This window comes from Dendropsophus ebraccatus, chromosome 5 (genome assembly GCF_027789765.1).
Source record: "Dendropsophus ebraccatus isolate aDenEbr1 chromosome 5, aDenEbr1.pat, whole genome shotgun sequence".
Classification (NCBI taxonomy): domain Eukaryota; kingdom Metazoa; phylum Chordata; class Amphibia; order Anura; family Hylidae; genus Dendropsophus; species Dendropsophus ebraccatus.
In genome coordinates, this window is record NC_091458.1 from 3,481,512 (window position 1) to 3,494,235 (window position 12,724).

Genomic DNA, 12,724 nt, shown 5'->3' on the forward strand with positions numbered 1-12,724 from the left:
AGGAGAGGATATAGTAGGAGAGGATATAGTAGATAGGAGAGGATATAGTAGGTAGGAGAGGATATAGTAGATAGGAGAGGATATAGTAGGAGAGGATAGAGTAGATAGGAGAGGATATAGTAGGAGAGGAGAGGATATAGTAGGAGAGGATATAGTAGGATAGGAGAGGATATAGTAGATAGGGGAGGATATAGTACATAGGAGAGGATATAGTAGGAGAGGAGAGGATATAGTAGATAGGAGAGGATATAGAAGAAGAGGAGAGGAGATAGTAGATAGGAGAGGATATAGTAGAGAGGGAAGGATATAGTAGATAGGAGAAGATATAGTAGAGAGGGGAGGATATAGTAGATAGGAGAGGATATAGTAGGAGAGGAGAGGATATAGTAGGAGAGGATATAGTAGATAGGAGAGGATATAGTAGGTAGGAGAGGATATAGTAGATAGGAGAGGATATAGTAGGTAGGAGAGGATATAGTAGGAGAGGATATAGTAGATAGGAGAGGATATAGTAGGAGAGGATATAGTAGATAGGAGAGGATATAGTAGATAGGAGAGGATAGAGTAGATAGGAGAGGATATAGTAGGAGAGGATAGAGTAGATAGGAGAGGATATAGTAGGAGAGGAGAGGATATAGTAGGAGAGGATAGAGTAGATAGGAGAGGATATAGTAGGAGAGGAGAGGATATAGTAGGAGAGGATATAGTAGGATAGGAGAGGATATAGTAGATAGGGGAGGATATAGTACATAGGAGAGGATATAGTAGGAGAGGAGAGGATATAGTAGATAGGAGAGGATATAGAAGAAGAGGAGAGGAGATAGTAGATAGGAGAGGATATAGTAGAGAGGGAAGGATATAGTAGATAGGAGAAGATATAGTAGAGAGGGGAGGATATAGTAGATAGGAGAGGATATAGTAGGAGAGGAGAGGATATAGTAGGAGAGGATATAGTAGATAGGAGAGGATATAGTAGGTAGGAGAGGATATAGTAGATAGGAGAGGATATAGTAGGAGAGGATAGAGTAGGAGAGGATAGAGTAGGAGAGGATATAGTAGATAGGAGAGGATATAGTAGGAGAGGATATAGTAGATAGGAGAGGATATAGTAGATAGGAGAGGATATAGTAGATAGGAGAGGATATAGTAGGTACGAGAGGATATAGTAGGAGAGGATATAGTAGATAGGAGAGGACAGGATATAGTAGGAGAGCATGTAGGAGAGGAGAGGATATAGTAGATAGGAGAGGATATAGTAGATAGGAGAGGATATAGGAGAGGATATAGGAGATAGGAGAGGATATAGTAGATAGGAGAGGATATAGTAGATAGGAGAGGATATAGTAGGATAGGAGAGGATATAGTAGGAGAGGAGAGGATATAGTAGATAGGAGAGGATATAGTAGAAGAGGAGAGGATATAGTAGGATAGGAGAGGATATAGTAGATAGGAGAGGATATAGTAGATAGGAGAGGATATGGTAGGATATGAGAGGATATAGTAGATAGGAGAGGATATAGTAGGAGAGGACAGGATATAGTAGGAGAGGAGAGGATATAGTAGAATAGGAGAGGATATAGTAGGAGAGGAGAGGATATAGTAGGAGAGGAGCGGATATAGTAGGATAGGAGAGGATATAGTAGATAGGAGAGGATATAGTAGATAGGAGAGGATATAGTAGATAGGAGAGGATATAGTAGATAAGAGAGGATATAGCAGATAAGAGAGGATATAGTAGATAGGAGAGGATATAGTAGGAGAGGATATAGTAGATAGGAGAGGATATAGTAGATAGGAGAGGATATAGTAGATAGGAGAGGATATAGTAGATAGGAGAGGATATAGTAGGAGAGGATATAGTAGGAGAGGATATAGTAGGAGAGGACAGGATATAGTAGGAGAGGAGAGGATATAGTAGATAGGAGAGGATATAGTAGGAGAGGAGAGGATATAGTAGGAGAGGATATAGTAGGAGAGGACAGGATATAGTAGGAGAGGATATAGTAGGAGAGGAGAGGATATAGTAGATAGGAGAGGATATAGTAGGAGAGGAGAGGATATAGTAGATAGGAGAGGATATAGTAGGAGAGGATATAGTAGATAGGAGAGGATATAGTAGGTAGGAGAGGATATAGTAGATAGGAGAAGATATAGTAGATAGGAGAGGATATAGTAGGAGAGGATATAGTAGATAGGAGAGGATATAGTAGATAGGAGAGGATATAGTAGGAGAGGATATAGTAGATAGGAGAGGATATAGTGGATAGGAGAGGATATAGTAGATAGGAGAGGATATAGTAGATAGGAGAGGATATAGTAGATAGGAGAGGATATAGTAGGATAGGAGAGGATATAGTAGGAGAGGATATAGTAGAGAGGAGAGGATATAGTAGATAGGAGAGGATATAGTAGATAGGAGAGGATATAGTAGATAGGAGAGGATATAGTAGGAGAGGATATAGTAGGAGAGGATATAGTAGATAGGAGAGGATATAGTAGGAGAGGAGAGGATTTAGTAGGAGAGGATATAGTAGGAGAGGAGAGGATATAGTAGATAGGAGAGGATATAGTAGGAGAGGAGAGGATATAGTAGATAGGAGAGGATATAGTAGATAGGAGAGGATATAGTAGGTAGGAGAGGATATAGTAGATAGGAGAGGATATAGTAGATAGGAGAGGATATAGTAGATAGGAGAGGATATAGTAGGAGAGGATATAGTAGATAGGAGAGGATATAGTAGATAGGAGAGGATATAGTAGATAGGAGAGGATATAGTAGATAGGAGAGGATATAGTAGGAGAGGATATAGTAGATAGGAGAGGATATAGTAGATAGGAGAGGATATAGTAGATAGGAGAGGATATAGTAGGATAGGAGAGGATATAGTAGGAGAGGATATAGTAGATAGGAGAGGATATAGTAGATAGGAGAGGATATAGTAGGATAGGAGAGGATATAGTAGGAGAGGATATAGTAGGAGAGGATATAGTAGAGAGGAGAGGATATAGTAGATAGGAGAGGATATAGTAGATAGGAGAGGATATAGTAGATAGGAGAGGATATAGTAGATAGGAGAGGATATAGTAGGAGAGGATATAGTAGGAGAGGATATAGTAGATAGGAGAGGATATAGTAGGAGAGGAGAGGATATAGTAGGAGAGGAGAGGATATAGTAGGAGAGGATATAGTAGGAGAGGATATAGTAGGAGAGGAGAGGATATAGTAGGAGAGGATATAGTAGGAGAGGAGAGGATATAGTAGGAGAGGAGAGGATATAGTAGGAGAGGATATAGTAGGAGAGGATATAGTAGGAGAGGAGAGGATATAGTAGATAGGAGAGGATATAGTAGATAGGAGAGGATATAGTAGGAGAGGAGAGGATATAGTAGGAGAGGAGAGGATATAGTAGGAGAGGATATAGTAGATAGGAGAGGACATTATAAACAGTGGACAGTATGGGGTTCTCTGCATCTAAATATGATTATATTGGAACATGTGGTATTGGTTGGGGCTATCAGTGCTGTGTGCCCCCTGCAGTACAATTATCTCTAATATTGAGAGGATATGCCCAGTATCCCCCCCATGCGCAGTATACATATATACCCCCGTACCTGTGGGGCTGGCTGTCCTCCTGCTGCCCAGTATACATATATACCCCCGTACCTGTGGGGCTGGCTGCCCAGTATACATATATACCCCGTACCTGTGGGGCTGGCTGTCCTCCTGCTGCCCAGTATACATATATACCCCCGTACCTGTGGGGCTGGCTGCCAGTATACATATATACCCCCGTACCTGTGGGGCTGGCTGCCCAGTATACATATATACCCCCGTACCTGTGGGGCTGGCTGTCCTCCTGCTGCCCAGTATACATATATACCCCGTACCTGTGGGGCTGGCTGTCCTCCTGCTGCCCAGTATACATATATACCCCGTACCTGTGGGGCTGGCTGCCAGTATACATATATACCCCCGTACCTGTGGGGCTGGCTGTCCTCCTGCTGCCCAGTATACATATATACCCCGTACCTGTGGGGCTGGCTGCCCAGTATACATATATACCCCCGTACCTGTGGGGCTGGCTGTCCAGTATACATATATACCCCCGTACCTGTGGGGCTGGCTGCCCAGTATACATATATACCCCCGTACCTGTGGGGCTGGCTGTCCTCCTGCTGCCCAGTATACATATATACCCCGTACCTGTGGGGCTGGCTGCCAGTATACATATATACCCCCGTACCTGTGGGGCTGGCTGTCCAGTATACATATATACCCCCGTACCTGTGGGGCTGGCTGCCCAGTATACATATATACCCCCGTACCTGTGGGGCTGGCTGTCCTCCTGCTGTCCAGTATACATATATACCCCGTACCTGTGGGGCTGGCTGCCAGTATACATATATACCCCCGTACCTGTGGGGCTGGCTGTCCAGTATACATATATACCCCCGTACCTGTGGGGCTGGCTGCCCAGTATACATATATACCCCCCGTACCTGTGGGGCTGTCTGTCCTCCTGCTGCCCAGTATACATATATACCCCGTACCTGTGGGGCTGGCTGCTCTCCTGCTGCCCAGTATACATATATACCCCCGTACCTGTGGGGCTGGCTGTCCAGTATACATATATACCCCCGTACCTGTGGGGCTGGCTGCCCAGTATACATATATACCCCCGTACCTGTGGGGCTGCCTGTCCTCCTGCTGCCCAGTATACATATATACCCCCGTACCTGTGGGGCTGGCTGCCCAGTATACATATATACCCCCGTACCTATGGGGCTGGCTGCCCAGTATACATATATACCCCCGTACCTGTGGGGCTGGCTGTCCTCCTGCTACCCAGTATACATATATACCCCCGTACCTGTGGGGCTGGCTGTCCTCCTGCTGCCCAGTATACATATATACCCCCGTACCTGTGGGGCTGGCTGCCCAGTATACATATATACCCCCGTACCTGTGGGGCTGGCTGTCCTCCTGCTGCCCAGTATACATATATACCCCGTACCTGTGGGGCTGGCTGTCCTCCTGCTGCCCAGTATACATATATACCCCGTACCTGTGGGGCTGGCTGTCCAGTATACATATATACCCCCGTACCTGTGGGGCTGGCTGCCCAGTATACATATATACCCCGTACCTGTGGGGCTGGCTGTCCTCCTGCTGCCCAGTATACATATATACCCCCGTACCTGTGGGGCTGTCCTCCTGCTGCCCAGTATACATATATACCCCGTACCTGTGGGGCTGGCTGCCCAGTATACATATATACCCCTGTACCTGTGGGGCTGGCTGTCCTCCTGCTGCCCAGTATACATATATACCCCGTACCTGTGGGGCTGGCTGTCCTCCTGCTGCCCAGTATACATATATACCCCCGTACCTGTGGGGCTGGCTGCCCAGTATACATATATACCCCTGTACCTGTGGGGCTGTCCTCCTGCTGCCCAGTATACATATATACCCCCGTACCTGTGGGGCTGGCTGCCCAGTATACATATATACCCCCGTACCTGTGGGGCTGGCTGTCCTCCTGCTGCCCAGTATACATATATACCCCTGTACCTGTGGGGCTGGCTGTCCTCCTGCTGCCCAGTATACATATATACCCCCGTACCTGTGGGGCTGGCTGCCCAGTATACATATATACCCCCGTACCTGTGGGGCTGGCTGCCCAGTATACATATATACCCCTGTACCTGTGGGGCTGTCCTCCTGCTGCCCAGTATACATATATACCCCGTACCTGTGGGGCTGGCTGCCCAGTATACATATATACCCCCGTACCTGTGGGGCTGGCTGCCCAGTATACATATATACCCCGTACCTGTGGGGCTGGCTGTCCTCCTGCTGCCCAGTATACATATATACCCCGTACCTGTGGGGCTGGCTGCCCAGTATACATATATACCCCGTACCTGTGGGGCTGGCTGTCCTCCTGCTGCCCAGTATACATATATACCCCGTACCTGTGGGGCTGGCTGTCCAGTATACATATATACCCCCGTACCTGTGGGGCTGGCTGCCCAGTATACATATATACCCCCGTACCTGTGGGGCTGGCTGCCCAGTATACATATATACCCCCGTACCTGTGGGGCTGGCTGCCCAGTATACATATATACCCCTGTACCTGTGGGGCTGTCCTCCTGCTGCCCAGTATACATATATACCCCGTACCTGTGGGGCTGGCTGCCCAGTATACATATATACCCCTGTACCTGTGGGGCTGGCTGCCCAGTATACATATATACCCCCGTACCTGTGGGGCTGGCTGCCCTCCTGCTGCCCAGTATACATATATACCCCGTACCTGTGGGGCTGGCTGCCCAGTATACATATATACCCCGTACCTGTGGGGCTGGCTGCCCAGTATACATATATACCCCTGTACCTGTGGGGCTGTCCTCCTGCTGCCCAGTATACATATATACCCCCGTACCTGTGGGGCTGGCTGCCCAGTATACATATATACCCCCGTACCTGTGGGGCTGGCTGTCCTCCTGCTGCCCAGTATACATATATACCCCGTACCTGTGGGGCTGGCTGCCCAGTATACATATATACCCCGTACCTGTGGGGCTGGCTGTCCTCCTGCTGCCCAGTATACATATATACCCCGTACCTGTGGGGCTGGCTGTCCTCCTGCTGCCCAGTATACATATATACCCCGTACCTGTGGGGCTGGCTGTCCTCCTGCTGCCCAGTATACATATATACCCCGTACCTGTGGGGCTGGCTGCCCAGTATACATATATACCCCCGTACCTGTGGGGCTGGCTGTCCTCCTGCTGCCCAGTATACATATATACCCCGTACCTGTGGGGCTGGCTGCCCAGTATACATATATACCCTGTACCTGTGGGGCTGGCTGTCCTCCTGCTGCCCAGTATACATATATACCCCGTACCTGTGGGGCTGGCTGTCCTCCTGCTGCCCAGTATACATATATACCCCCGTACCTGTGGGGCTGGCTGTCCTCCTGCTGCCCAGTTTACATATATACCCCGTACCTGTGGGGCTGGCTGCCCAGTATACATATATACCCCCGTACCTGTGGGGCTTGCTGTCCTCCTGCTGCCAGTATACATATATACCCCCGTACCTGTGGGGCTGGCTGCCCAGTATACATATATACCCCGTACCTGTGGGGCTGTCCTCCTGCTGCCCAGTATACATATATACCCCGTACCTGTGGGGCTGGCTGTCCTCCTGCTGCCCAGTATACATATATACCCCTGTACCTGTGGGGCTGGCTGCCCAGTATACATATATACCCCGTACCTGTGGGGCTGGCTGTCCTCCTGCTGCCCAGTATACATATATACCCCGTACCTGTGGGCTGGCTGTCCTCCTGCTGCCCAGTATACATATATACCCCGTACCTGTGGGGCTGGCTGTCCTCCTGCTGCCCAGTATACATATATACCCCGTACCTGTGGGCTGGCTGCCCAGTATACATATATACCCCCGTACCTGTGGGGCTGGCTGTCCTCCTGCTGCCCAGTATACATATATACCCCCGTACCTGTGGGGCTGGCTGCTCTCCTGCTGCCCAGTATACATATATACCCCCGTACCTGTGGGGCTGGCTGCCCAGTATACATATATACCCCCGTACCTGTGGGGCTGGCTGTCCTCCTGCTGCCCAGTATACATATATACCCCCGTACCTGTGGGGCTGGCTGCCCAGTATACATATATACCCCCGTACCTGTGGGGCTGGCTGTCCTCCTGCTGCCCAGTATACATATATACCCCGTACCTGTGGGGCTGGCTGCCCAGTATACATATATACCCCGTACCTGTGGGGCTGGCTGCCCAGTATACATATATACCCCCGTACCTGTGGGGCTGGCTGTCCTCCTGCTGCCCAGTATACATATATACCCCGTACCTGTGGGGCTGGCTGCCCAGTATACATATATACCCCGTACCTGTGGGGCTGGCTGCCCAGTATACATATATACCCCCGTACCTGTGGGGCTGGCTGCCCAGTATACATATATACCCCGTACCTGTGGGGCTGGCTGTCCTCCTGCTGCCCAGTATACATATATACCCTGTACCTGTGGGGCTGGCTGTCCTCCTGCTGCCCAGTATACATATATACCCCGTACCTGTGGGGCTGGCTGTCCTCCTGCTGCCCAGTATACATATATACCCTGTACCTGTGGGGCTGGCTGCCCAGTATACATATATACCCCCGTACCTGTGGGGCTGGCTGTCCTCCTGCTGCCCAGTATACATATATACCCCGTACCTGTGGGGCTGGCTGTCCTCCTGCTGCCCAGTATACATATATACCCCGTACCTGTGGGGCTGGCTGCCCAGTATACATATATACCCCCGTACCTGTGGGGCTGGCTGTCCTCCTGCTGCCCAGTATACATATATACCCCGTACCTGTGGGGCTGGCTGTCCTCCTGCTGCCCAGTATACATATATACCCCGTACCTGTGGGGCTGGCTGCCCAGTATACATATATACCCCCGTACCTGTGGGGCTGGCTGTCCTCCTGCTGCCCAGTATACATATATACCCCCGTACCTGTGGGGCTGGCTGCTCTCCTGCTGCCCAGTATACATATATACCCCCGTACCTGTGGGGCTGGCTGCCCAGTATACATATATACCCCCGTACCTGTGGGGCTGGCTGTCCTCCTGCTGCCCAGTATACATATATACCCCCGTACCTGTGGGGCTGGCTGCCCAGTATACATATATACCCCGTACCTGTGGGGCTGGCTGTCCTCCTGCTGCCCAGTATACATATATACCCCCGTACCTGTGGGGCTGGCTGTCCTCCTGCTGCCCAGTATACATATATACCCCGTACCTGTGGGGCTGGCTGCCCAGTATACATATATACCCCTGTACCTGTGGGGCTGTCCTCCTGCTGCCCAGTATACATATATACCCCGTACCTGTGGGGCTGGCTGTCCTCCTGCTGCCCAGTATACATATATACCCCTGTACCTGTGGGGCTGTCCTCCTGCTGCCCAGTATACATATATACCCCGTACCTGTGGGGCTGGCTGTCCTCCTGCTGCCCAGTATACATATATACCCCGTACCTGTGGGGCTGGCTGCCCAGTATACATATATACCCCGTACCTGTGGGGCTGGCTGTCCTCCTGCTGCCCAGTATACATATATACCCCGTACCTGTGGGGCTGGCTGCCCAGTATACATATATACCCCGTACCTGTGGGGCTGGCTGTCCTCCTGCTGCCCAGTATACATATATACCCCGTACCTGTGGGGCTGGCTGCCCAGTATACATATATACCCCGTACCTGTGGGGCTGGCTGTCCTCCTGCTGCCCAGTATACATATATACCCCCGTACCTGTGGGGCTGGCTGTCCTCCTGCTGCCCAGTATACATATATACCCCCGTACCTGTGGGGCTGGCTGTCCTCCTGCTGCCCAGTATACATATATACCCCAGTACCTGTGGGGCTGGCTGCCCAGTATACATATATACCCCCGTACCTGTGGGGCTGGCTGCCCAGTATACATATATACCCCGTACCTGTGGGGCTGGCTGTCCTCCTGCTGCCCAGTATACATATATACCCCGTACCTGTGGGGCTGGCTGTCCTCCTGCTGCCCAGTATACATATATACCCCTGTACCTGTGGGGCTGGCTGTCCTCCTGCTGCCCAGTATACATATATACCCCCGTACCTGTGGGGCTGGCTGCCCAGTATACATATATACCCCGTACCTGTGGGGCTGGCTGTCCTCCTGCTGCCAGTATACATATATACCCCGTACCTGTGGGGCTGGCTGCCCAGTATACATATATACCCCCGTACCTGTGGGGCTGGCTGTCCTCCTGCTGCCCAGTATACATATATACCCCGTACCTGTGGGGCTGGCTGTCCTCCTGCTGCCCAGTATACATATATACCCCCGTACCTGTGGGGCTGGCTGCCCAGTATACATATATACCCCGTACCTGTGGGGCTGGCTGTCCTCCTGCTGCCCAGTATACATATATACCCCTGTACCTGTGGGGCTGGCTGTCCTCCTGCTGCCCAGTATACATATATACCCCCGTACCTGTGGGGCTGGCTGCCCAGTATACATATATACCCCGTACCTGTGGGGCTGTCCTCCTGCTGCCCAGTATACATATATACCCCGTACCTGTGGGGCTGGCTGTCCTCCTGCTGCCAGTATACATATATACCCCGTACCTGTGGGGCTGGCTGCCCAGTATACATATATACCCCCGTACCTGTGGGGCTGGCTGTCCTCCTGCTGCCCAGTATACATATATACCCCGTACCTGTGGGGCTGGCTGTCCTCCTGCTGCCCAGTATACATATATACCCCGTACCTGTGGGGCTGGCTGCCCAGTATACATATATACCCCCGTACCTGTGGGGCTGGCTGTCCTCCTGCTGCCCAGTATACATATATACCCCAGTACCTGTGGGGCTGGCTGCCCAGTATACATATATACCCCCGTACCTGTGGGGCTGGCTGCCCAGTATACATATATACCCCGTACCTGTGGGGCTGGCTGTCCTCCTGCTGCCCAGTATACATATATACCCCGTACCTGTGGGGCTGGCTGCCCAGTATACATATATACCCCGTACCTGTGGGGCTGGCTGTCCTCCTGCTGCCCAGTATACATATATACCCCGTACCTGTGGGGCTGGCTGCCCAGTATACATATATACCCCGTACCTGTGGGGCTGGCTGCCCAGTATACATATATACCCCGTACCTGTGGGGCTGGCTGTCCTCCTGCTGCCCAGTATACATATATACCCCCGTACCTGTGGGGCTGGCTGTCCTCCTGCTGCCCAGTATACATATATACCCCCGTACCTGTGGGGCTGGCTGCCCAGTATACATATATACCCCGTACCTGTGGGGCTGGCTGTCCTCCTGCTGCCCAGTATACATATATACCCTGTACCTGTGGGGCTGGCTGCCCAGTATACATATATACCCCCGTACCTGTGGGGCTGGCTGCCCAGTATACATATATACCCCCGTACCTGTGGGGCTGGCTGTCCTCCTGCTGCCCAGTATACATATATACCCCGTACCTGTGGGGCTGGCTGTCCTCCTGCTGCCCAGTATACATATATACCCCGTACCTGTGGGGCTGGCTGCCCAGTATACATATATACCCCGTACCTGTGGGGCTGGCTGTCCTCCTGCTGCCCAGTATACATATATACCCCGTACCTGTGGGGCTGGCTGCCCAGTATACATATATACCCCGTACCTGTGGGGCTGGCTGTCCTCCTGCTGCCCAGTATACATATATACCCCGTACCTGTGGGGCTGGCTGCCCAGTATACATATATACCCCCGTACCTGTGGGGCTGGCTGCCCAGTATACATATATACCCCGTACCTGTGCGGCTGGCTGCCCAGTATACATATATACCCCGTACCTGTGGGGCTGGCTGTCCTCCTGCTGCCCGGGCTGTCACAGGTCAGGTTGAGGGCAGCTGTCAGGTTCCAGGTGGCATTGGCGCTGAGGTGGTGCCAGTTCTTGGTGAGGCGGCGGCACAGCAGCTCCTGGATGCCGGCGCTCATGTTCCCGGGCATCCTCTCAGTCATTGTGCTGCTGACAGGTGCCCCTGTGCTGCCATGTGCAGCCTGCGATACACGGAGATACACTGCGCGCAGCCCCGCTCTGCCGCCCGCTCTCATACACTAAGACGCAGCGCCCTCGTGTGGCCCATCTGCGGCACTGCACCCGCTGCTGGGACCCACTACGAGATGGTGACAGATGCGGGGTATGATCCGCAATGTGTGCACGGCCCCAGAAATACCGCATAGTATACTGCAAGACAAACAGTCATTGGCTATACTGCAGCAGTCTGATGTGTAATGATGCAGTCTCATCTACTGCCAGGGAGGGGCGCTCAGGAGGAGGCTCTAATGGGATTTAGTGCTGGACATTCATCAGTGGTGTCCCTGGAGGTGACAGACATCAATGACACATGATGGATTCCATCTCTCTCTACCTCTCCTCCCAGTGGTTGTAATATTACACCATCAGTATTGAATGGGTTTGTGTGGTGGACATATTGGTGTGTGTTCCCAGTAAGTCCTCCGCAGCGTCCCGTCTTGTGTTCCTCTATAGTGTCCCGTCTTGTGCTCCTCAGCAGTGTCCCGTCTTGTGCTCCTCAGCAGTGTCCCGTCTTGTGCTCCTCCGCAGTGTCCCGTCTTGTGCTCCTCCGCAGTGTCCCGTCTTGTGCTCCTCCGCAGTGTCCCATCTTGTGCTCCTCCGCAGCGTCCCGTCTTGTGCTCCTCCGCAGTGTCCCGTCTTGTGCTCCTCCGCAGTGTCCCGTCTTGTGCTCCTCCGCAGTGTCCCATCTTGTGCTCCTCCGCAGCGTCCCGTCTTGTGCTCCTCCGCAGTGTCCCGTCTTGTGTTCCTCCGCAGTGTCCCGTCTTGTGCTCCTCCGCAGCGTCCCGTCTTGTGCTCCTCCACATTGTCCCGTCTTGTGCTCCTCCACATTGTCCTGTCTTGTGTTCCTCCGCAGTGTCCCATCTTGTGTTCCTCCGCAGCGTCCCGTCTTGTGTTCCTCTGCAGCGTCCCGTCTTGTGTTCCTCTATAGCGTCCCGTCTTGTGTTCCTCTATAGCGTCCCGTCTTGTGTTCTTGTGCTCCTCCGCAGCGTCCCGTCTTGTGCTCCTCTATAGAGTCCCGTCTTGTGCTCCTCCGCAGCGTCCCGTCT

The 12,724-nt window shown here is 51.8% G+C and overlaps 1 protein-coding gene across 1 annotated transcript in view; it reads right to left on the reverse strand.

The window, feature by feature from the left end:
• Window positions 1-11,650, reverse strand: part of CCKBR (cholecystokinin B receptor) — an 82,044-nt gene extending 70,394 nt beyond the window's left edge. Inside the window, exon 1 of the mRNA XM_069971877.1 lies at window positions 11,434-11,650. Coding sequence (XP_069827978.1) covers window positions 11,434-11,602 — 169 coding nt within the window. The 5' untranslated portion in view covers window positions 11,603-11,650. The remainder of the gene's footprint in view (window positions 1-11,433) is intronic.
• Between the last annotated feature and the right edge of the window lie 1,074 nt (window positions 11,651-12,724).